A 26890-nucleotide genomic window follows, 5' to 3' on the forward strand; every position below is an offset into this window, starting at 1 on the left:
CTATTTTCCCAAGTAAACCTAAGGTCAAATGTAGATTTTTAGATTGCGTGTTTATTTTGCTAAATGATTTGAGGAACAATGATTTTGTAAACAAAACCCACATTTCAAAGGATAAGGATCATGCTTTCCAAAGCAATTCCTACAGTTTTGGTGACCCGTCTTCACAAAATACAAACCACAATGTCTAAAACCCTATATACTGTATACATAGGGGTTACCTTTCTGAATAGTCAAGAGAATCTCACTGCTCGTGTTTAAGTGTTTTGCTAGGGTCTTATTTAATTTCCTACTGGGTGAGCTCTTTTATTTAATCTGTTTCTGTGTGAACCACAATGTTATACATTGTACACACAAACACGCCATTCTAGTAAAAACACTTCCTGCTTGATTCCTCTGAAATCCAAGCGAGAAAGAGCTGAAGCTCACCACTTCCCTGACTATGTTTTTTTTTCTCTCCAGAGCTCTTTTTACAGGGCCTGGGGCTTTGAAGTGAGAAGAGGCAGCACTCTAAACGTGTGCTTCTGGATCTGGGGAAATGTCGTGCACAGAGGAGGAGGAGCTCATGATGTATGTCGGGAGAGGAGCTCTGGAAGCAAGAATGCGTTTTTTTGGGGAGCAATTCGACTATTTAAAAACACATGTATGGTGTTCACACCCTAGAGGTGCCACCTTCTAAGAAACCAAAGGACTGTACGCCAGCAAGCACTGCCACGTGCCAACCTGGGGCTCCCACTATGCCACTCAAACCATGCTCTGGAAGGAAGAAGAGCTGGGATACTACATAGAGCTTAGATCCAACAATGGATTGTTCAGATTTCTATGTATTTCAGCTCTATGAAATACCAGGATTGATGCTGCAGCAAAATGTGCAAAACAGCAGCATCGCATGCCCCCTACTGGTATATGCCCTGCTCCCTTCCCACACGAGAAAGCCGTGGCAGTGCCAGCTCCAGGCAGACAGGTGATCAGCCTGCTCCCTGGTCCTGTACTGAAGGGCTCTGCTCCCTTAATACCTTGTTGGCGCACTGCCTGACTGTATTGATCAACTCCTGAATGACCAGATCGATACATTTCAAGCAGGGCTCTTTCAGCTTAATGATCTGTTTTTTCACGATGGCTTCGAACGCCAGGTCCGGAGTGAACAGCCCCGTTCTGATTGCACACACAACAAGGAGGAGGGGGGGGAGGAAGCATGAGGAGGACAGACAGAAGACAAAGAGAAAGGGGAGGGGGGGGGAGAGATGCAAGGGGTTTAGATTTCACAATTTTGGTGAACAAAGATGAATCCCAGCTGTTGTTCTCAACAAAACTAATGTGGTTGGAAACAAAGGACAAACAACCCTTCTGGAATCAAATAATTCCCTTTAGATGATCTGGGCAGATGAAAACAGGCAAGATGAGTCAGTCCTAACAGAGTAATTCTTTTGAAATTCCTTCCACCCGAGTTCTGTTATTTAATTGATCCTGTATGTTAACCTTTGCAGTTCTAATGAATTGCCAGTATTTTTCAGATTCCCCTGCCCGGTTTGGAATTTGTTGGTAACTGCATATGCTCCTTTGGGACAGCCCCTCATCTGAGCTGCCTGCTGTATGACAGGCCTAGAGTGAGATCACAACGCTCTCAAGCTAATGGGAGCCTAGGCGATGTCATTATGCGGCATGCTAAGGGTACACTAACCCAGGGGTTCCCAATCCTGGTCCTGGAGGACCACACAAGGCCGGGTCCTGCTTTTAGTCCAAGCCGAGCTTTCAGTAACACAACTGAAACCCTCCAGTGACTCAATAATAGTTGTAATCTTTTTCCTGGGATTACACATGAAGGATGATCGCCTTTTAACTACTTCGGATGCCAAATTACCCAACTTCTGATTAGACCAAAAACTGGCAAATATTCCAATCAAGAAATGTGTCAGTTCAATTAAGGATTCAATTAGGCAATAAAGTTGGGCTGGACTGAAAATCAGCAGGTGTGTGGGCCTCCAGGACTAGGATCGGGAACCCCTCTCCTAACCCTCCTTTGGGTTTCAAATCCTGTTTATCAACTGTGTACCAGCAGGGTACAGTTGGCCAACAACTCAGTAGAGACTTGAATAAGTGATGCTTTGGTCATATGGCTCTACTGTGTTCAAAATCAGTATATTTTGGCAAATTAAAGCTTTACAATACAGTAATTTCCTGTAAGACTACCGCCATCAACAATTAAGGCCAACCCTTTAATGGTTAGTTAAAATGATGCAAACTAATTTAAATCTAACAAACTGAAATTGAAAGTGCTTTGATTGACATCTAGGGCCAGTGAAATTTGAGCTGTAAAGATGAATGATGTTTGGACTTCCAAGAGGCCTTGAGGGCAGCTCACCCCAGCTTTACCCAGCTGAACAGCCTCCTAATTTTAGACAGCACTGCTCGTTAACTGACTTAAGGGGCTTTAAAATCAAGGGAAAAATAAAAAAAAGATGAGAAACGGAAGTGCAGACACAAGGATAAGGGGCAAGAGTTACAATTCTAAACATTCAAGAGGTGAGGCAGGTAAGGGGAGTGAGAATGACTTCAACAAAGAGACGGGCTGATTTAAAAAGAACATGGGAGTTTCTAAATGACAATCTGGTTCATTCAAAGAGTGTACACCAGTAGACAGCTAAAGTGAGGTTCATTTTGTGATGATTTTGTGATGTGATGAAGATGTGACTGGTTTTAAACCATCGCAGCCTTAAAGACCAAGATCCTGTACTTTCGTGCCCTACACTGCGTGCATGCCTACATAATCAAAACCTTAGAACAACAACAGGCTATAGTACCACCCAATCACACGCTCTAATGAAACTTTTGCAATGCTCTTGACTGGGATGAGCTTACAACTATTTCTCTATCTACTAAAAGGTTTTACAAAATGTTTTCAGAACTCTTAAATAAAGAAAGAGGAGCTTGGCAATGGATGCACAGAAATGACCAAGTGCCCCATGCCATTATGAGTACTTGCCTGACACCGTGTATGTTCTTGATGGCGTAGCTAATTTCTCTTCGGAGTTCCTTCTCGTCAAACTCCATCTGCAAAGATACCCAGCAAGCACAGCTCTTTATTCCCTGGCTCTTATTTTACATGTGGCCCTACTGTTACACCATCGCAAGGGCACAGCCCCAACTGGACCTGCTGCCCATTTCACTGGGATTGGGAACTTTGGGGTTGCTAACCCATACATTCTCATATACAGGAATCTCTCACTTTAATGGTGTGTCCATTAAAAAAAAATTCAGACCAAAAGCACCATTATACAAGAAAAATATATGACCGGTATACTAGGGCTGGGCGATATGACCTCAAATCAATATCGCGATAATTTCCCACATTTACCTCAATAACAATAAATTAACGATAATTTTTTGAAAACCTTGAAAATATCAGATTACATGATATGCTGAAAGATCATGTTTTAAATATGCAAAACTATTAAACTTAGTAAATGTCAGACACCACAGTTTGAGAAAAATATTTTCTTGAGGGCACAACGTATCTCGTCAAGTGCTTGAATTAATCTTTTGCATACTGAGTAGCATAAGTAAATGTCTGTGTTAGAGACAGCTGTTTGGGGGAATCACTTCGGCCATAAGTGCGTTTTTCCGTCTCTCTCTTTTTTTTGGCCACGCAATCTTCGCATTCCACGACATGGTTTTGTTTCAAATGATGAAACAAGTTGCTCATGTTACTTTTGGGCGCAGGAATGGTTTTCCGACAGAGTTTACACCTGATCCGGTTTGCTGAAGCCAAAATATGACCAAATGATCGACACTGCATCTTTTTTAGATACCAGCTCGTCTTTGTACTTGAGCCATCCCTGCCTGACTGGGGTTCAGCATAAGCGCTCGTGTTGTCTCATGCCCAGCACGCTTCTTTGCGTTTTGAATGAAAAACGAAGGTTGGACGAGGTAGAAGCATGTGACTGGATATGACGATTGGGTGTTGTAGTTTTTTTTAAGGGGACCGATCATGAAAACACACAGTGGGGAAAGCTTTTACCGAACATACCGACCTAAGCAAAATAAGGTCGGTGAGAGATTCTTAACGTCGGTATCGATAAATTTTCGATACATTGCCTAGCCCTACTGTATACTATATATACACACACAATTTCTTCTACTTTTTTTTTAAATAATTGCAATTAGCAGTCCATGAAAATTCCTCTGCCTTTTTCTCTCTTTACTTCAGGTGTCACAAATAAAAATTTGCTCAAACACATAAAAACACCCATCATGGGCAACTGACCTCAATAGGGCACCATTGAAATTCATGTCTAATAGACCTATTTCCGCTTTATTGCAGGCAAAGTCCAGTAGTTCTGAGTTTAGATACATTAAAGCATGGGGTTTATTGAATTGCCTTTTCAATGGCAGAAAGATTTCCAGTATAAGCTGCTTTTTTGGACACTTGTCCAGTTTTGTGGATGTTTCCGTAGGGGCATCAAATGCTCAGTGCTTTAAAATCTAGAGCAGTTCAGTGCAGCGCCCAGCACCACTGTCTCTTAATTTCATTTCCTTGCGAGTGCCTTTGAGGAATCTGCTCTTCAAATATTCATCTTTTACTGGAACAGGTTTTGATGCCAACAGAATGAGAAATTAATCTGAGACAACTGTTTGTTTTTTAAATATGCGAATTAGGACAGCATGTGAAAACTCTGCATTCTGATGTGAGGCCTGTTTTCATAAGACCCCCCTCAGCATATGTCAAAAAGGACAATCACAACACTACTATGATATAAAAAAGACTTGATACAACCCCATGTTTATTTTACTGTCAACATTAACAGATTAGTTTCCCTTTGGGTCTGGGAACCCTGAGACAGTTCCCCAGGACTATTGAGGTCTCCAGCCACTGAATCAGATATTAAAGATTTTGATCCAACCAGTCATGTCATCAATTGGTTTTCTGAATTGTTTGGTGCGCTGGTAAATGAACACAACTCATCTACAGTGCTGCTTTAAAATATGTGAACATCAATCATATATCTTAGACAATCTCAAAAAACGTATCCAATATTTAATAAAGATAACTTAAAAAACAGAAACTAATACATAATATACATATATTATTTCATTATTAATTAAAAAATGTTTATTTAAAAGAAACCCACTGATCCCTGTGTGTAAAACTAAATCAATAAGCAGGGGTACATCTTTTAGCAGCTATGACACCAACCAGAGGTTTTGAGGAATTGTTGCTCATTTTTACTTACTAGAACTGCTCCAGATTTGTTGGCAGTCTTGCATGAACCGCCTGCATCAAGTCCTGCACAACATTTCTATTTGGTTGAGATCTGGACTTTTGAACATGGTCATTCCATAACACAAAAATTCCACCTCTCAATCCATTCTTTAGTACGTTTGATGGAACGTTTAAGGTCACCGTCATGCGGAAAGACCCATTTTTGGTTTAACATCAAGTCATGGGCAGAGGGCCTGATGTTCTTCTTCAGAATATTTCGGTATGACTCATAGTTCCCTCAATGATAATGAGTCATTCAGCTCCATGGGCAGAAAAGCAGCCCCAAACTATGACAACCACTTCCCCCCCACCACCATGTTTAACAGTGGGTGGTAGGCAGTGTTAGGTTTTGCCAAGCTTGGAATTTTTTATGGCCAAAAAGATCAATTTGAGACTCATTTGCCCAAAAATCTACAAGATCAAATGAGCAAACTTAAGATAAGCAGCAATGTACTTTTTTGAGAGCAAAGTTTTTTTCCTGGTTACCTGCCCATGAATGTAACTGCCTGCGTCATATTGATGAGGTATGAACATGGACATCAACTTTAACAAGAGAGGCCTTGGATGTGGGCGTGGGGTCTTTTAGACATCCTGTATGAGTTTTCCTGTTAGTCTGTGGGACAATTTTGAAAGATGTCCACATCTAGGGAGAGTCACCTTGGTCAGTAGACTGATGCATTCTAAAATGTTCTGCTATGGTTTTAGAACTCTCTCTAAAACGATGTTCACTTACAACACTCTTCCTGATGTCGTCGGAGGTGTATAACACTAACCTGAATGGACGACCGAATTGTCAAAGATTCTTAACTTTATATAGTAGAGAGCCTCCCAAACTTTGTCCTGGTGATTGACTCTTTGATTGGTTAACTTGGTAACCAACAACTTTAGCACCCAATTATTTAGGTATGCTTACCTCATTGACTGAGCTAATGAATCTTGTGATTCACTTACTTTTGCATCTGCACTAATACTTATTTTTTCTATTGCATCCACCAGTTACTCTAAACCAGTGGTTCTTAAACTGTGGTACGCGTACTGGCAGTGGTACGTGGAGTGCCGCCAAGTGGTACGCCAAATGACCCTGGAACTGTGTCGTGTGCGCAGAAAAATCGGGACGGGTTTTCATATTTTGTATTTTAATACGTGTCGAATACGCAGCCTACGTACTACAATACAGTGCGCGCTAATAGTTCAGTGGACACAAGAGATACTCTGTAATTCTATACCACTCTATAGGAATGTGTGCTACGGATGCAAATGACAAATTGTATTTAAAAAAAGCTACTGTATCTCCAGCAAATAGGGAGAAAGGAGAATGTGCGTGATTTTGGAACAATGCTAACGTTGTAAACACAGGAATGCATAGAAATATGTGCTACGAACGCAGGTAATCTTGTGAGCACACGAAAGCGTGATAACAGAAAAATATTTCAGAACTGTTCTAATTTAAGAAAAATACACCGAGCGTCTCTGTGCTTCGCTCCCATGCGCATGAAATAAAAACTTTAAATAAATACGGAAATAAAAACGGAAACACGGAAAAATGCAAGCTTGCGGATTGCTAAAGCAGGTAAGCTACACTATTTTTGAAGAACCTTATTTACCGTTGGCAAAAGAGCTGACACGTATTATGTGTAGAGAAAAAGCTGCTAAACAGCTCGACCTGCTGCCCCTGAAAGACACAGTCATTCATAGAATTATTGAAATGAAGGATTATATCAAAAGTACACTGATAGAGCGCGTTAAGATGAGCAGATGTTTTTCACTGCAATTAGATGAGTCTGTAGTCGATTTGGCCAATTTGCTCGTTTACGTTAGATATGAGTTTGAGGGCATGTCCCATGAAGACTTTCTGTTCTGTAAACCGCTACCAACAGGAACTACAGGAGAGCACATATTTCAGCTTCTGAATGAATTTATCGAAGAGAATGGCCTCGACTGGATAAAATGCGTCGGAGTTTGTACAGACGGTGCTAGAGCAATGACAAGCCAACATAACGGTGTAGTTGCACGAATTAGATTGGTTGCTCCAGAAATTAATGTACGCATTACAACATCCACCGCGAGATCTTTGCCGTCAAGAAAATGCCTGACGATTTAATATGTTAGACTCCGTTGTGAATTGTATCAAGGCTCGAAAAATTAATTCACATCTGCTTTGCTCAACTAAACAGGCTCACCCCTCTCACTGAAATGGTGCTTTTTTATTAGTTGTTGTTAATGTTTTTTTTCTGTAAAACACTTTGAGAAGCCACCTTTAAAGGCGCTATATCAAATTAAGTTTATTATTATAATATTTATTATATGTATGTGTGAGTGTGTGCACGCACGCTCATGTTGGTCATTGAGAATTTCTGGGGTTCCTATGAGAAGATGACTTGTAGGTGGTACTTGGATGCTTTGGTTGGATTAGGGGTGGTACTTGGTCCAAAAAGTTTGAGAACCACTGCTCTAAACGATGCAATTTGTGGATACAAGCCCTTTCCTTTAGAAAATTAAGGACTAGTTCTGATTAAACAAAGTACAAATGTAACATCCAAAGAACTACAATAGGTGTTTAAAAACTTTCAAGCAGTACCTGTCTTGATTTTAGGAATAACGAGGATCCGGCACTGAAGCCGTTTGCAAAGTTGAGTGAAATGGAACATTGAGGTAGCAGCCAGGACAGCAGGGAGGGAAGACATACCTTGACAAGCTCAAAGGGGAATCTCTCATGGAAGATGCGGTTGATTCGCGCCCCGCCAGAGAGCTCCACGGTGTCCACCTGGTCTCCCGAGCCTTCAATCCGCTTCTCGAAGTCCACGCCGAACTGCTGCACCATCCTGGGGACAAAAAGGACCTTTGAGAACCCTGCAGCAGCTAAGGCTGACCAGACAGAAATGCTGCCAGACACTCAGAGCAAAGGACAGATAAACCAAGACCCCCAACATTTTACTAGCATCATACGTTCTCGACAGATATAAATCTTCATGGGTGACACGGTGCTGCAGTGGCTAGCGCTGCTTGCTCAAAATGTTCTGCCCGTGGTTTTGTGGGTTCCCTCTGGGTGCTCTGGTTTCCTCCAACAGTCCAAAGACATTCTGGTGGGTTAACTGGCTTCTGGGAAAATTAGCCCTAATATGAGTGTTCATGCTTGTGTGTTTGTGTTCGCTTGCCCATTGCTTGCCAAGATTGGCTCTGGCTGCCCTGTGACACTGAAATGCATGAACCAGTTAGAAAATAGATGGAATATTATCATCATCATCATCATCATCATCATTATCATTATTATTATTATTATTACTCTCAATTTTACTTTTACTCTCATTATTAATATTGTTGTTGTAATTGAAAACTGGTTAATAAACAGGATCAACCATAACCTCTAACTGGGCTGATGTCAGTAGGATTCATTTCTGGACTTCTGCACTTCCTGATCTAGATCAATGGTTCCTTCAGATTCTGGAAGAGCACAGTACATAAACTGGCAGATCATCTTAAATTAGATAGAGGTTGTGGCATGCAGAAAACAAAGACCTTGAAAGTCCAAAAAGACAGATAAAATCATAATCAGGAAGACTCTTGGCTAATGAAATTTAACATGCCAAGTGTGTAAGAAATAGGTACGCTGTACTATCACATGGGTGATTCTGAGCAGCAGGAAGCTATGCAAGAAAGGGTTCTGGGCATTTAAGTGGATTCATGATGAGTGATGGTCTCATCAAGACAATGTGGGGAAATATTAAACAAACAATTCTCAATAAGAAAGACTGCAGTCGATATGTGGTGATACAGTTTGAGAACCACTGGAGTAAGGGTTAGGTGGCATAATACAATGAACTAGATTTAACTGAGATAGCCAAGATTATGGTTAGCCAGCATTAAATGTCAATGAGTTTTATTCTTATTACAGGTTAGAACAACACTCCCTTCTTTGATAGAGGGCTACAGGTTTTAAAGGCATCTTAAGATCCTCAGAGTTTAAAATCCAAGGAGACCAGAATACAGCTGCAAAGTTTGCAGCCTAAAGCCTCAAACTCTGGCTGGATCTTTGTTTATGTAGTAAGATAATAAGAAGACTGAAAAAGAACAAAACAGAAAAAAACAACAAAAGAGAAGTAACGAGGAGAAGAGGCAAGAAGAAAAACAAAATACTGTCTGATGTCTGCATTACCCTCAGTTTTTGCATCTTCTGTGTTTATCTTTCAGTGCCATACCGGTCTTAAAAAGATGACTAGCAGCTGCTAACACACAAAATGCCAAAAAGACAAAGCCATTATTTTTAGTGCTTTGAACTAGCAAGCAAGGGTTCAATAGTTAATTAATAGGGAAATGCCAAAATCTAAACAAAAGGGCCATGACACGATTTATGCTGTCTATTCTAAAAGACTGGGTATAAGGAGGCAGGCACAAACATGGGCTTGAATCTTGGGCTTCGCATGATGACCTCTGGCCTCAGGGTTAAGGATAGGGTTCCACTCACTGCAGTAGGGCCTTGGTTTTGCGCGTGGGGTCATCTGGTCGGAAGTTCTTGAACTCCTCCACCTCCTTCTCCAGTGACAGCAGCTGGCTCTGCAGTTTGCTGCGCAGCGCGGGCAGGGTGTCCCTGATGTGGTTGGTGAGTTGCTGCCAAGAAAATAAACCAGGCACTGCCAAGTTAAGAGGACAGGCAGGAACCGACGACAAAGCCATGTGACAGTTACCTTTTCTGTTCTTTTCCCAGAAATGATTTATAATAACCTGGCTGTAAAGAGGGAACCAGCCTCAGACTTCCCTGGTTAAATCACTGGGATTTACTGGAAATAACACTTTTGTCAGTGTGTATTTCCCAGGGCTCTTTGCAAAATACTTAGATGCCTAGTGCTGGTTTAGAGGTCCCCCACCAGAAATATATCCACTGAGTTTCTTATAGCAAGACCGAGTGAATGTCACAGCGTGTTCTTTAGGTTTTTTAAAGATTTTTCAGAATATTATCCTAACTCTTTGAGCCTGAATACAACTTCAAAGCATGTTTAAAGCACTACCAGTCCACTGTAACCTTAATTTGGAGAATAAGAAGGTTGTCATCTGCTAGGTGGACTGGCCTGTGCCCTCCCTGTCTTACCTGATTGAGAGTCTTCTGCAGGTGAGAGGTGCCCATGCGGTCTGCCATGTGCCTGTAAGCGGGGTGAGACAGGAAGAACTTCCTCTCGGCTGCAAGGGCGGCTTTGATGTCCTTCTTCCCATCTATGTCCTTCTGGCTGCGGTTCACCACCCCAATGTAGCCTACAAAGGCAAGCTCAATCAGGGCTCTACCACTCCAGTGGAATGTGTACTTTAATTAATTTGCAGTTTGTGATAATGGGGTAGATTCAGAATTATATCAGTTTAATTCTCAGGTATTTTCATCTTAAATCTGGCCAATGCCCAGCTTTTTCCAACCTTTCTATTAAATAGCTCTGGCTAGATCATTGCTTGCTTGACTTACAACAAATTAATTAGGAAGATGGCACAGACCCGGAGTGGTGCGGTTCGGTGAGTGCCATTTCACTGACACTTGATAGAACGATGCATGCTGTTTTCACATTTCGTTTTCTGCAAAGACTCGGGATGACAGGTCTTCAGCCAGTCAGGAAGGAAAGACACTGGCAGGACCGTACAGCAGTGATACACTTCCCCTCAGCACTTCCGAGACTTTTTAAAACGGTTCCATGCTCTTATCAAGCATTTTGGCATATAGCCTTTTAGCAGATGCAGCCAACAAAAAAAAATAACGTAAAATGATAAGTGCTGGATTTACATTTGCCACTGCAGTTAAATGATGAATATTAGATTCTTAGAAGGCATGTAGCCATAGTGGTTGCAGATTCACTTCAGCAGGGAAATGACAGCTGGGTGACAATAGCTACATATCAAAGGGATAACTGTTTATTTAACATGCTCTCAAACACAGGTGGGAACAACACACTACAGCAAGAGAGCAAGAGAAAGATGATGGCTGATGTAAATCCTACCTCTCCGAAGAGGAAGCAGCTTGTTTTCCAGGATGTCCCTGGCATCCGTGCCTTCATCCATCAGATCCAATTTGGTGATTACGCCGATCGTCCGCAGACCTGTCAGGCACACCAGATGCTCACTTCCCAATCAAAAAAAATAGAAAGGATCTCTTTTGTCGGCCTTGAATTCCCACAAGGAGTTCAAAGCGGAGTGCTCTACACCATTGCAAACAGATATTAGCCTCCCGAATGTCAAACTTGCCTTGAATTTAAACCACAGGCATCCAGCTGGCAACTCAAAACGCAACATCCAAAATCAAGAGCACACTGTGTGCTTCAGCAAATTCAACGCAAGAAAAAAAAGGTGCGGCACTGATGTCACCTAGCAATAATCTTAACTGGCAAGTAACTTCTCAATTATCAAGTGAAAACAGTGATGTGCATCCCGAATCAATGCTTACATCCAGAAGGAAAAGAATCAGATTGTTTAAAACAGATGAAGGGGTTGACTGTACAAAGCTGTGACCTTTGCCATATCCTAACTGCTGGGAGCAAATGAAACCCAAAAAGCACATAAAGAAGACAAAAGATTATCAATCACGGTGTCTAGTGGCTGCTAAGGGGATCTCATTATTATCTGGCAGAGGGTTCTTGTGATGAAGATGAGGGAGACTAAGTATTATGGCATGTAAACCATGTGGGCAGTTGGGATGGTAATGAGCATTATGTTAACTAATTATATGTTGATGTACAGTATATGTGGGGAAATATTTAATTCCTCACTCCCTATTTGAAATGTATTAAGGGAGTAAAGGATCAGATTTTATATTTTAACATAACAGTAACCAGAGCACTGTTATCCTGTAGTCTACAAAAAATGGATTATGTCTAGCAAGTTTTGATAAAAATATGTTGTATGACACTTAACAAAAAATAAATGTAGACAGCTGACAAAGAAATTTTCTGATCAATAAGCTATGTATGACTTGAAAACAAAAACAAAAGAGCAGCATGTAGATTGTTATAAATACCCTAATGAACTTTAAGTAACAGACAGGGGGAGAAGGTTTTCTCCTAACCATAGGATGAGGTAATTTGTCAGTTTAGCCAGCAGGACGAAGTGGCTATTGAGATGCAGTTTTTGGAACAATTGTTTGTTAAGACTATAAAAAAGGCCTGTAAGAAAAACAGGCAGAGCTCTCTTACTCTCGCTTGCTGCTGTTGTGCCTTGACTTCAGTATGGAAATAAATGCCTGATGATCACTTCACCTCTGTAGCCCTGACTTTCGTTCTGGTTCCAGGTCTCCTGAAGGGAGTTGACCTCACCTGCCTGCCTGCCTTCAGGAGCTTGCTTTGTTCTTTTGAGTTTCCAGTTCTGGATTTCCACAAGTAGACAGTTGTGCTCACATCGAGAATTAAAAAGAAAACATCTCACCGATGTCTGGTTTACAGTGGTGTTTGCCCCCTTCCTGATTTCTTATTTTTTTGCATGTTTGTCACACTGAAATGTTTCAGATCATCAAACAAATTGAAATATTAGACAAAGATAACACAAGTAAACACAAAATGCAGTTTTTTAATGAAGGTTTTTATTATTAAGGGGAAAAAAAAATCCAAACCTACATGGCCCTGTGTGAAAAAGTGATTGCCCCCTAAACCTAATAACTGGTTGGGCCACCCTTAGCAGCAAGAACTGCAATCAAGCGTTTGCGATAACTGGCAATGAGTCTTTTACAGCGCTGTGGAGGAATTTTGGCCCACTCATCTTTGCAGAATTGTTGTAATTCAGCCACATTGGAGGGTTTCGAGCCTTAACCGCTTTTTTAAGGTCATGCCACAACATCTCAATCGGATTCAGGTCAGGACTTTGACTAGGCCACTCCAAAGTCTTCATTTTGTTTTTCTTAAGCCATTCAGAGGTGGACTTGCTGGTGTGTTTTGGATCATTGTCCTGCTGCAGAACCCAAGTGCGCTTCAGCTTGAGATCACGAACAGATGGCCGGACATTCTCCTTCAGGATTTTTTGGTAGACAGCAGAATTCATGGTTCCATTTACCACAGCAAGTCTTCCAGGTTCTGAAGCAGCAAAACAGCCCCAGACCATCACACTACCACCATCATATTTTACTGTTGGTATGATGTTCCTTTTCTGAAATGCTGTGTTACTTTTACGCCAGATGTAATGGGACACACCTTCCAAAAAGTTCAACTTTTGTCTCGTCAGTCCACAAAGTATTTTCCCAAAAGTCTTGGGGATCATCAAGATGTTTTCTGGCAAAACTGAGACGAGCCTTTATGTTCTTTTTGCTCAGCAGTGGTTTTCGTCTTGGAACTCTGCCATGCAGGCCATTTTTGCCCAGTCTCTTTCTTATGGTGGAGTCATGAACACTGACCTTAACTGAGGCAAGTGAAGCCTGCAGTTCTTTGGATGTTGTTGTGGGGTTTTTTGTGACCTCTTGGATGAGTCGTCGCTGCGCTCTTGGGGTGATTTTGGTCAGCCGGCCACTCCTGGGAAGGTTCACCACTGTTCCATGTTTTCACCATTTGTGGATAATGGCTCTCACTGTGGTTCGCTGGAGTCCCAAAGCTTTAGAAATGGCTTTATAACCTTTTCCAGACTGATAAATCTCAATTACTCTGTTTCTCATTTGTTCCTGAATTTCTTTGGATCGCAGCATGATGTCTAGCTTTTGAGGATCTTTTGGTCTACTTCACTTTGTCAGGCAGGTCCTATTTAAGTGATTTCTTGATTGAGAACAGGTGTGGCAGTAATCAGGCCTGGGTGTGGCTAAAGAAATTGAACTCAGCTTTCCAAAGATGTGATAAACCACAGTTGATTTATGTTTTAACAGGGGGGGGCAATCACTTTTTTTACACAGGGCCATGTAGGTTTGGATTTTTTTTTTTCCTTAATAATAAAAACCTTCTTTTAAAAACTGCATTTTGTGTTTACTTGTGTTATCTTTGTCTAATATTTCAATTTGTTTGATGATCTGAAACATTTCAGTGTGACAAACATGCAAAAAAATAAGAAATCAGGAAGGGGGCAAACACTTTTTCACACCACTGTATCTATTCCTGATAGCCCGAACCCGATCCTTACAGTGGTCACTATTGTGTCACGCCAGCACGTGAGTACACCGATGATCTCACCTTGCGGGTCGACCTCCTTGGCGATCTTCAGGGCATCAGAGTTGGCCAGGTCAGTGTTGGCTGGGGTGACGGCCAGGACGAGGCAGCTCTCGCGGCTGATGAACTGCAGCAGCATGTCTCTGATCTGGTGCTCGATGTCAGGTGGCTGGTCGCCCACCGGCACCTTGGTCATGCCGGGCAAGTCAATCAGGGTGAGGTTGAGCACTGCGGGAGAAAAAGAAGAGCCCCCGTCACGGGGCGGATAACGTGAAGTGAGACATGGAAATATTGTACATATCCAGCACTGCAATATTACTACTTCTCCAGATTGTGGAAGCTATTAAATTAATCACTGGGATCTGTTCGTTTAGCCTTCACCAAATGTGATGTCAAAACAGAATGAAGCTTTTTTAGTTTATGAGCTGCAGCAGCTAATTACCTTTACTAACACTGATAAACATACCATAAAACAGGACAAACAACATCAAAGGACAGGGCAAACAACCCCTATCATATCATAAAACAGGACAAACCCTCAAAGAGCAGCAGGCAAAACTACTTCTGTTATCAAAGAAGACATCATTAAATACAGAAGAGGAAACAAACTTTTTTCTGAGCCTATACTGTATATAAGAGTTGGGAAAATCTTGCAGAGTGTCTCTCCTGTAGAGCAGACCCAAAGTGCGTTGCTGTACTTATTGAGCTTATTACAGATCTGCACAAGACTGTGTCCAACTCCTCCAATGAAGGATCTCCCATAACACCGTGGGCTTGAGGGGGGCTATAGACTGCAATGTTCTTGATGAGCTTTGCTTTTATTTATCAATTAAGCGTCAAGATGATGCTGAAGTAAATGGCTATCCATCTATTTTCTATTGGTTTGAGCGTTACACTGAAATATTGTCAAAAAGTCAAAACCACAATGAGGTTCTTGGTTCATCTTACTTGTGTGGTTGCTAGTAACTCATCTATCCCATTACCTCAGTCAATTCATGAAAGGTTCCAGATCAACAGTTTTCACTGGGTTTTGTGTGAAAGGTTTACATTGTGCTGACCATTATTTCATGATTTTGTTTAACTCTGTAAATTATTTTCCCACCTCTAATTCTATTAATGTGGTTACTGCATGTGGATAGTCATGTAGAATTGAATCTCACCAATCATGAACAAGGGAAGAATATGAGTAGACTTGTTACAAGTACTCAAGACCCAAAAGGTTACCAACAGGGTGAACCCAACTGATCCCTCAGCAATGAGACAAAGTTTCATCGACAAATAGCATTGATGAGAAAGTGCATTCAAAAGATGGGAGGCTCTTTACATAAAAGGTGGCTGGCAAAATCTATCCTCACGTTATTTAGGCTGACTTCCTTGGGATTCTTCAAGAAATGGCTAAACGAGATTCTTGGATCATATAGTTACTAGCCACAAAATGAGCACAATATCCTGCAGAGTGCTGCCTTACAGTTAACCTCTTTAACTATGAACTCAGTACAATCTATCAGCTCAGATCAGCTGTATTAAATGAAAGCAATAAAAATGAACAAATGTGAGGTTAAGTAAATGCAATAGTCTGAAACTATTACAAAAACCAGCGATACACGAGATCATGTACAGAATTATACAGATTCATTAATAATAAAGCAGCCCTTCAGCTCATTTTATAGGGGGTTCCCACCACCTTGCCCACATGGCCAGACTTTTGCCGCTGAACAAAGAGATTAACAGCACACCAGGCCTCCATTTACAGAACACCAATGCATATCTTGGTGTACAGTGTCTACTAAGAAAGATGCAGTTTCAAAGGACTGCTTTACTTCAGCTACTGTGTTTGAGTTCCCTAGAATTTAGTGGCTTTCTTACCATGAGGCGAGTAAACACGCAAGTTGATGGGGATGGGGGAGATCCCTTTGTTGGAGCCAGTGATTCGATCGGTTTCTGCTTCAATCTCCAGCCGCACTTCATCAAAATCCACAAACTTCTTCCCTTTACAGTGCAAGAACTCTGCATACTCTGTGGGGGGCAGAAACCAACAAATCAAAGATTAACAAAATGCCATTTTAAAAGTAATTTCCCTTCCTCCTTTATTAGTGAAACAAATAATTTGAGACACAACCCCAACCCACTGCATATTGCTGAGAGTGAGTCAGTGATGTTTGCCTGGCTCAACGTTGATTGTGTTTCCTGGACTCCAGATGCAATTTTGAACCTCTGGCTCATTTGCCCTACAGTTTTGATGTGATGGAATCTATACATTGTCTCACTAATGACTCATCCTCTGGCAAGTTCATCTGCAGAGATGATGCTCGACATTTTGCTCTCAGTAACTCAGAGAATGCCACTGTCAAAGATACACAAAGACATTGCATACTAGAAAACATTTCTACCTGAGCATATAGAGTTGAGATTAGATTTCCTCTCCTTACGTATAAGAACCCAAAGGTTCTAGCTATAGGTTAACTTAAATCTGACATCTCCTGTTTCAGGGCTAGATATTTGGAATGCAGGATCCACACAATGGATGATTATAGCCTTTTCCTGAACAGAACTAGTGCAACATATTGCCCACAACCACTGGAGATTTTGTATCTATGGACATTTTTAAAACTTGTTAAAGGCCTATAGTTTCAATACGATTTTGAATATATATTTATTTTAGTCATTTATTTGGTCTGTTCTATTTACTGTGTAATGCTTTTTCGAGTGTTGTTTTATTCAAATTATTTTCTACAGCACTGTTTTTTTTTCCAAAAGAACTTGCAAAGGAAAAATTTATTTTTTACATTGGGTAGCAAGCTTCTCTTTTAATACACTGTCCAAAATTTCAGGAAGCCTCTTTCGAATGTGCAATGGGACTCAGGAATGGGACTTATGTGGCTGGCTTGGAGAGAATCTGATGGAAGATCACATCACCTTTCCTGACCTGAGCAGTCACCAGATCTTTCCATCTAAAAACCCTCGGAACTGGCAGAATCAGTATTCAATCCACACACACACACACAGTTATCCCCAACAAAGAAAAAAGCTCATAGCAATCTTGCTAAAAGAACTGTATGGCATTGGGCTGAAGTGTTTTCAGAACTTTCTGGATCAACTTCTTACTTCTAATAGATACCCAAGTCATTATTCAGTAGGAGTCCCTAATATTTTGGCCAGTGAGTATACACACCCAACTTAATTTAAATCTAACTATAATTAAAAAAAATGAACACAATGGCTTCAGAAGTGGAAAGGGTGTTTTCAGACAGAATGTCTACAGTTCTCAGAACAGAAGGTTCACCAGATGGGGAATTTTGCTAAACCTTAAAGTTTTAAGAGAGATCAATGGCCTTAATTAAGAACCAGACAGCTGACTATTAAGGCTTTAAAATATGGGTTTTGTACAGAGGCCAGGGCTAATAACCAAAAATAAGTAACTTTAATGAAGACAAACTGTGGAATTACAAAATATGGAGGGTGCCTAATCACAGTCAATACAAACAGCTGGACTTCAGGGTTTAGGAACCGCAGAGGTTTAGTAATTAATATTTAAATCTGTCTATGTTTCTGGATCAGTGTGAAACAGCTTGTATTACAAACCTCATGGGAAGGAGGTAGACATACCACTGATCTAAACACCAATAAGAACCTAAGTGTCCTATCATCTAGATTAACTATTTGAGACAATGGTAATACATGCAAATTGGTCTTCATAAGTTATCATTCCTTCATTCTTTTACAGGCAGAAGGGCAGCTACCAAAGATGTCACGTGTAAAACATAAAGAGCAGAGATCATATAGGATCAGAAATTGTACTGATCTAATCCTACACCAGGACATGGGAAGGGCAACATACCTGCTTTGGAATTGACCAGTTGCAGAATAAGAGGGCGCCTAGTCACAATTCCAGACCCACGGGGTAAGAAATCCCTGAAAAAAGGTGAAAGGAACATAGCTTAGTAACAACATTAAGAGAAAAAAGAGACATTTCAGAACTCAGAATTCTAAATTAGCCAGCAGCTATCAGGGTCTTTATGTTTATAAATGTACTGGAGTTCCTTATTAGTAGGAATGTTGGTTTTCCATGATTCAGTCAGATCTCTTCCAGTCACTATATATAGCCTTACATGTGAGACCGGCCACTTTGTTGCAAACCTTACTTCATCAAACTTTGTGTTAAAACACAAATAAACTATTGCATTAGCTGTTTCTGGGAGACCCAGCAAGGTGTTTCACTGAAATAGGTCCCCTCCTATATGCAAAGTGCTTTGGGATCTGTTTTGAGACAAAAATGCCCCATACAAATGTAAGAAATGAGTGATATTCAATCACCCATTTTAAGGTCTGAGGAAAAAGTCTCAATCTGCAGATTGGAAATGCTGTTAAGATTATATTAGTTGCACTGCATGAAAATTTCTGCACACACTGTAATAAAACCAATTATCCAGAGGAGAGTACAGTAGACTGATCTGCAAATCCTAAGCCTTACAAATACACTGTGGTTGCAAATTAGTGTTGCACAGGGCAAACTGTATTCAAAGGATCACATTAGTGTTCTTCATTGTGAATCATTTCAAGAACAAATCTCAGGTAACTGTAACCAACTGTGAGGCTTTCACAATGTGGTGGCATTTTAGCAGCAGCCATATAACCCTGCAACTCACTTACCAATCATGGCCTCCTAATAATCCCCCTCTATGAATTGGCTACATCACTCTGCTCTCCTCCCCATTGATAGCTGATGTGTGGTGAGCGTTCTGGCGCACTATGGCTGCCGTCGCATCATCCAGGTGGATGCTGCACATTGGTGGTGGTGGAGGGGAGTCCCCATTACCTGTAAAGCGCTTTGAGTGGAGTGTCCAGAAAAGCGCTATATAAGTATAAGCAATTATTATTATTATTATTATTATTACTATTTTGTTTAAAATCATGTTTGACTAAAATGACTTTCTGAATTTTGCTGCTACTGTATACTACACATGTAATATTCACACATACATTGCACTGTTAAAATGCCTCTGCAGTGACCCAGATCAGGAAAGGATGGCAGCATAAAAATAGATTGGGGGTAGAGACAAGGGGAGTACTACTCAGACATCAAACAAGAAAGGATCCCGGGGACCCTGAGGCCTGGGGATTCCTGTTCCAAAACTCCTGTTGGCCAAGATCTGCACAGCCCTCGGCAGTTAAAAAAAAATTCCATCCATTCCAGCTTTGTCCCCCTCAGACCTATGAGACTTGAAGAAAGTTTTGCATCTATGACTCTGTTTCCAGTTCAACGAGTTCACCTGCCCATGCCCCAGGAAGGATGCGCACCCATGACACGGGCTTCTTTCGAAAAGCTCAAGGGGAGGGCAGCAGGGAGGATCTCACATGAACATAAGTGCTTTGAAACTAGGATCAGAAAAATCCTATTTGCTTAGCCCACGGCCTTATCCAGGCAAATGTAAAAATAAAACAACAGGGAGGCAGGTACATCTTAGATGTGCAATGTGTATGCAAGTCAGTGCAGCGTGACAGTGTGCATCAAGCAATGTATAACATGCTGGAAGGAACCGTTGAGTGCTGTAAAGCAGGAATCCCACAGAGCAGGGTACAGTATTGATCCCTTTTGAGCTCTTCTTCAGTATTAATATACTCTGCACTTGTTGCATCTAACGCCTTCAATCTGCGCTGAACTGTTGTCAAGTGTACAAGACGCACAGTCATGACCTTCACACCAGCAGTGGAAGGGCGATGCACATGATGAGCAAAACCACTCTTCTGCATGCTATAAGCCACAGCCATGCAGCGTCGGCTGGAGGGGTCTTCAGGTCATTCAGGTCTTGCCGAGTACACCGTCACCCGCAGCCCTGCCCCCCCTTCCACCACAACAAGCCAGATCAGGGGTTACTGATGCACAGCACAGTCGGCTACAGTCTACTAGTAACTCTAGCCAGGCCTGATCCTGTGACAGTTGAGGTTCAACCTATAACAGAATGAGTGCCTCTGCTGGTCTGGCTCCTCAGATGGTGCTAAATAAAAAACCTTTATTTAGATAACTACAAGGCTGATTATTCCTGGTCTGGAGGGGATGAATGTAAGTCCTCATGCACACTCACAGACACCAAATAAAGTGAAGGCAGGAGGAAACCGGAGCGCCTGGAGAGAGAAAAAAAACCCAGGAAGAACATGCAAACTCCACACAGAATGGGCTCCAAGTTGAAATCAATTCTAGCTGTGAGGCAGCAGTGCCAACCACAACACACAATTAAATCAGGACAATTAAACATTTTTATGAAACCATATGCTTTACAGCCCAATAATGAACACATCAATTGCACAGTGAGAGTGCATTCAACACGAACATGATTTCAACAGCAACTCTGTATATCTCACTCAGTTCCAGTGCTGCCCATCTCTGCAATCAGTCAGTCAGTCTTAATGAATTGCAAGCACACCGTGAATTTCAAAATCGCAGCTGAATTTTCACCATGACCTCAATCTTTAGACATCAAAAAATACCGAGGAGCACAGAGGAGACCATGGACATGCATACTAGGTCAGAGGAGGCAATAACAATCAGCAGGTATTGAAAGAATAAAGATAATGCACACTATATTGAATCCTCTTCTGCTTGCTTTATTTAGAGCCTGAACATATGCAGAAGACAAAATTGCAGTAATTATTTTTCATTAATTGTAACCTGACATAGATTAAGATTAAGGGATAATCAGCGTTACAAAAAAAAAAGGAACCATTACCACTTTGACATTAACAAGATCAGGTCTGTCTGCGTGGTGGTGGATTGTTAGTAGAAACAAACTCGAAATGAAGATTAAAAAAAGAACTTGCTGACAAAAACAGGAACAGGCAAAATGCTGAACAATAGATCTGACTGGAGAAGAAAAGAGCTTTTGTTCAGAATAGCTGCTTTCAGATCTATGAAGAGACTGTGGCCGGTGTGTTCTCATTGGCCCCTAAAGGACGCCTGTCTGAGATACGGAATTAAGACGATCTAAAAGAAGGGGTCATGGGGGAGACATAGGTTTGCACTCAAACTCGTGCCCCTGGATGTCTGTATGCTGCCAGCACAGCCAAGAGTCCAGTGCAGCCCCAATCACTGCAGGAGCTTTCTCTATCCTGGATGTCCCAATCAGGGATCCCAAGAGATTTTTTAATGAACGCTGAGGATGGAATGCCTTCTCCACGCAGCTTTAAAGACAGAAGTACAAACCAAGTTCACGGACTTCATTGGTAGAGGACAGGCTTGCAAAATCTAAAATGCACACAATCCATTTATGTCAAACACATTGGCCTAAACTTTGTTACAATTGTTTTTATATTCATGTTGGGTTTGAGATTATACATTTTTATTATTCTGTTAATATTTCTGCTTTTAATTATAATGCTATGGTTTAACGGTCATTGAAACAATGCCCATTCTAAATTTAAGTGGATTTTTTAATGTTTCAAATACTTATCAAAGACACCTCTTTTAAGTTTACACTCTAATTCCCCATATATGGAAGTTAAGATGGCTTTTATTCTAATAAATTAAACTCCTTTAAGCAGCAATACAGCACTATCCGTGTGTGTAAACGACCACTACATTTTTTATTTCTGGAGGCCTACAAAAAATATCACCGTGATTAAATAAACAAGCCTGGCTAGAACAATCACAGCAGAGATGCTGGAACCTGGGGTTGTGTTTGGAAAAAGCCAAAGGCCAGTAAGCAAAGCAGATGAGCTGATGGCGATAGATTAGACTGCCTATTCCGTTTTCTTTCACAGTGGTGTTGTTGAAGTGAAAAAAAAAAATACAAAAGGAGCTGTCCCCAGATTCTCCGCTCAAACCGGCAGTCTGTGAAGAGGTTCAGCCGGGCAGTCTGGAGCTCTACAAACAAGCCGACGAGACCAGACACAGTCCCCTCTGCCCTCCCATTCAGAGTCTCATTTAAACTTTCCTCGCAGTCAGCTCTGTAGGCCTGAACACTTACAGTGCAAAACAGCCAGGCCTCCCGATAGCAGTAAGCAGTGATGCTGCTGCCAAGACAGATCTCATTCTCCAACTCGCAAGCCCTATTACTGGAGCTCCGTCCATCTAGATTAGATATTTTTGTTTAAGAAAATGCAGTTAAAATGCCAGTGCAATCCCCTTTCACACCTCTAAATGGAATTTAAACATGTCCTAGACAAATGCCCATTTTACAAAGTACAGTCGAGGGGTATTCACAAAAGCGTTCTGCCACCCACTTATTCACTAGATTCTGCAGCTTTCGTGTGGTTTGTTAATGCTTGCTCTGTAACAAGATGCATTATACAGCGGGTGTACTATAAAAAATTGCATATGAAGGTGGCAAACACATGCAGACCGTCAGGAAAGCATGAGGAACAGGGGTTGGCAATTAAAAACGAAAAGTGATGTAAGCTTAGGCTTAAGGTAGAAGTTTCTTAATATCACCTGCTTCTCAAAAATTTGGACTTGGACAGAGTAGACAAGCTTATCTGATGGCGCGATCAACTCTTAATGGGCCTCTTTTCCTCCTGGCATGGGCTGTACAGGAGCTAGCCTTTTCCAAAAAGTCTACAGGACATCACCCAAAGGGGCACAGATGTGTTATTCACAATCCCAGAATGTGGGCCTGAAACCCCATCCCCCCCTTTGCCCGCCAGTTTGAGCTATTTCAGATTTTAAAAGCTGTGGATTTTTTTTTGCATTTTTTTTTTGAAAAATAACTTGGATAACTTTTTGTTTACTAGCTTATTTACTTCAAAAAAACTTTCAACAAATGTTTGTAATATGTACCCGTGTATACTCTCAATACCCTGGAAGATTACATGAGCATGTATAACTGGGTCAAATCAGGGTCAAAACAGGCTTGGCTTCTTTGTGAATGTTTATAAGTTCTAAATGAAAAACAGGAAGTCATCAACATGTATCAGCAGAACTTCCTGCAGGACAAGCCAACCCCTTCTTCAGCAGAGGAAAAGTTCCTACATTATGTTAAATTATGTCTATAGTTCTTAAACTACAAGTAGGTCATGCATGTTAATTACAGGAATACAGAAAAAAAGATCCATATGTTAAAAATATATATCATCTCAACAGCAGCCCGATATGTTAATAGCACATGCAATTTACAACTTCATCTGGCAAAATGCACCTACTATGCTTGTTTTTCCCAAATGGTCGTGGAACAACAAATCAGAGGTATTTGAACAGATTCAAAATTTGGGGACTTTTTTTTCCAGTCACAGATAGCCATGCATGTGAAAAGCCATCGCAAAAAGACTTTGGATGATTACTGAAGCTAAACAGGCACTAGATGGACTACTTGCTAGTGGTGGGATACCTAGAGTATTTTTACAGTAAGATAACAGCAACACAATCTCCTATTGTACTTTTTTGGGCAGAGTGGTGGCTCTGTGGCTAAGGATCTGCGCCTGTGGCTGGAAGGTTGCCGGTTCAAATCCCACAAGCAGGCAGAGGAATCCTACTCCGTTGGGCCCCTGAGCAAGGCCCTTAACCCCAACTGCTCCGGGGGCGCTATACAATGGCAGACCCTGCGCTCTGACCCCAGGCTCTCTCCCTATCTGTGTGTCTGTGTGTCTCATGGAAGCAAGCTGGGGTACGCGAAAAGACAAATTCCAAATGCAAAAAATTGTAAAGGGTTAATAAAGTGATGATGTTTTGTCAACTAGTTATTATCCTCCTTTGTGGTAACAGGTAGCATTCTCCACTGTGACAAAGGAGAAAATGACATACCTTTCAAAAACTCTCGGACATGTTAACGTCACAAGAAGCAGGACACGGCACTCAAGAGTGCATCAGCCAGCGCTGGACACCACCGAAACCCTCATTTTGAAAATCTAACTGATTCTAGCATTACTCCACCAGGCCAAAGGAGACAGAGATGCAGAACTGACTCTCTTATTCCAAGCGGTCTGTCTGCAGTTTAAAGGATCGGCATTCCCTACAGTTCAGCATGCTGCGTTTTAGAGACCTGATCAGAAGCTTGAGACCCAAACAGCGGTCTGCCAATCAGATCTCCCTGGAGCTTGGAAAAACATTCAGATGTATCAAAGCCTCAGTAGTTGCCTGCTAAGACTTTGCTATTTTTGCTGTGACTCAGTCGCCCAGTAGTTACACAGAACCCAGGTGAAGTGCTGTGCCAGTGCAGACCTGGCCAACAAATCCACTCCGATGAAACAAGACAAAGCTCCCAACACAAAGTATTCAGCTCAGGAGCCCTGAATAGGCTTGTTTCCTGCACAAACAACCTACACCTTCCAATTCAAAGTGGACATCAATTTTATCACCTTCATGAAGGCTCTTTTTGTGAGGCAAACTGCCTGGTTTCTGAAAGTATGGAAGGGTCTGCCCACAAGATGTGCCCTCCCATGTGCAGAAATCGTTTAATATGCTGATGACAAGGTTTTGAGAGAAAAATTCCCCAGATACTTTTGAACTCCATGAGCACAGGTTCCAGCCTGGGTCAGAACACTAGGTTATAGTGACCAGTATTCAACAAGAGTAGAGAGGAATTAGTCTGGTAGGGATCACTGTGTTACAGCGCCTCCTGTGGCACCCCAGGAGCTTGCAGGCACGGAGCCATAATTTGCAAGCCAAGATGTGAAAAACACACTTAGGACAAAATAAGTGTGTGAGTGATGTTGCTCAAGGCAAAGCTAATTTATAAGGTCTGAAAATACGCCTAAAGGGCTACCAAAAAATGGAAAATACATTGTAAGAATGGGTTAATAAAAACATTTGTCGTAAGGAAAGTTATTAGCTGGGTCTGGCTGTTTTTCAGAAGCAGAAGCAGAACCTGCAGTCAGCGCAGAGGCAGCAGCTGCAGCTACTAGGCTTAAAGCACAGCCTCATCCCCCCCTGAGATCTCAAAGTGTCAGCACCTCTGGCAACATCTGGGGCTCTGTTGTTGTCTGCAGACAGCCCGCTCTTCCCTTCCAACGCCGGCGACGCACTTTGTCCAGGGCTAGCGTTAGAGGCCTGCTACTCTGTGTGCTCAACTGGAGAAGTGCAAGAGAAAGGACAGCCTAGGCAGGAATGGGCCCACAGGCAAAGGGAGGTTTATAGATTTCCACTTTTCAGACCTCTCCTCCAGATCCTCCTTCATGTAGACAGACCTGTGTGCCCACTCACCTCCACTGTCCTTCCTCTTGTGACAACTTGCTCTCTCTCCCTCACACCTGAAGAGACACAACAGCTGAAACACAGTGGTCTGAGCCTCTACTTGTTTCTTTGCAGGCCATGCACGCCGACTGCGTTCCCCTCTTGAACTTCTTCATTATTCATGGCCTTGTAAATGATGGAACAGGCTCGAGCAGTGGCATGGCAGAGCTAAGGTTACACGCCTTGTCAATTATGCAGCCCAGTTTCTAGAAACACACTGTGCTTTCCCTGCAGGTAAAAAACAAAAAGTGCGTGCAACACTTCTTGTGGCAGCCATATTTCCAGGGATAGAGACATTCAAAATTTCATTCTCCCCCGCCGCCATGCTGTCCCAGAACTCAGAGGAATGATGGTTTAACCATCACTTTTCACGTGAAACACTTTCTATTATTTCAAAATAAAGGGGAAGGGGGTACCTATTAAATCACAAATTGTTTTTATTGCTATCAATACACTAAATAAATATTGTGGATTATCACAAATATACAAGCTCTTTATTTCATGTACTGTATAAAATTCACTAAAGCATATGAGAAACAGACAGATTATAAGCAAATGTCCTTCCCTACCCCCTGTAGAGTACCACATATATTCCTGAATTTTAAAGAAAATTGAATATTTATTTCCACCTTGTTTTATTATCTGTGCATTTCATACTTTTTGCAGGGAAAGGTCAGTATTTCTGATTTTACAGACAGAATTGCCATTTAGCACATTCTATCCTGTTAAATCAGGTCCATTAAAATGAAGATTTATAAATTTAGTTTTTTTTCTAGTCCTCTGTCGTCCATTGACACTTATGCAAGTTGGACATAAGATCCTGGAAAATCTTCCATCACCCCATGTACTGTATAAAATTCACTAAAGCATAGTGAAATGAAAGTTCTCACCCCAGATGAAGGTTCAGAACCAACATTAAACCATGGTGCAACAATCAGGATTAAATCACACCTCTGCCTGTTTTACACAATTTCTTGAACCGGTAACAACAGGCTAACTGATAAAGTGCTGGAGCATGCATATAATATTGAAAGGAGCTTCCCATTAAAAATGTTCATTTCCCCTAAATGTCAATCATTTGCTTCCTTCAAAAGAAACAAGTTACCATAAACTGTGGCAACTGCTACATGAAAGCTACTAAGCTTGGCGATTTAAATAAAAATGCGAGAGCACGCGGAGAAACAGGACAATCTGGTCTCCAGGGGTCCCCAGATCCTAAAGCCAACTCTCCGCTGCAGAATGCAATGCAAGGGGAGAGAATGATGCCCTAGAATGGGAAGCAAGCAGCTCCCAGGATTCTGTCCACATGGAGCACCTACAAAAACATTGTTCTGGAGGAAAATCCAGGGCGGGTATTCAAGATACAACCAGCTTTTTATTACAAAGCTCAAG

General features: G+C 41.6%; 1 protein-coding gene across 3 annotated transcripts in view; it reads right to left on the minus strand.

Moving 5' to 3' along the window:
• dnm2a (dynamin 2a) overlaps positions 1 to 26890 on the minus strand; it is a 93041-nt gene that overhangs the window by 46887 nt on the left and 19264 nt on the right. For 2 of the 3 annotated variants that reach the window (XM_088931657.1, XM_088931655.1), the window contains exons 2-10: positions 18179 to 18252; positions 16207 to 16356; positions 14365 to 14568; positions 11230 to 11328; positions 10341 to 10501; positions 9720 to 9862; positions 7944 to 8079; positions 2981 to 3048; positions 1014 to 1152 (exon numbers count right to left, since the gene is read on the minus strand). In XM_088931657.1, coding sequence (XP_088787783.1) covers positions 1014 to 1152; positions 2981 to 3048; positions 7944 to 8079; positions 9720 to 9862; positions 10341 to 10501; positions 11230 to 11328; positions 14365 to 14568; positions 16207 to 16356; positions 18179 to 18252 — 1174 coding nt within the window. The remainder of the gene's footprint in view (positions 1 to 1013; positions 1153 to 2980; positions 3049 to 7943; positions 8080 to 9719; positions 9863 to 10340; positions 10502 to 11229; positions 11329 to 14364; positions 14569 to 16206; positions 16357 to 18178; positions 18253 to 26890) is intronic. The other variant, XM_088931656.1, reaches the window with a different exon arrangement.

This window comes from Atractosteus spatula, chromosome 14 (genome assembly GCF_055471065.1).
Source record: "Atractosteus spatula isolate fAtrSpa1 chromosome 14, fAtrSpa1.hap1, whole genome shotgun sequence".
Lineage (NCBI taxonomy): Eukaryota > Metazoa > Chordata > Actinopteri > Semionotiformes > Lepisosteidae > Atractosteus > Atractosteus spatula.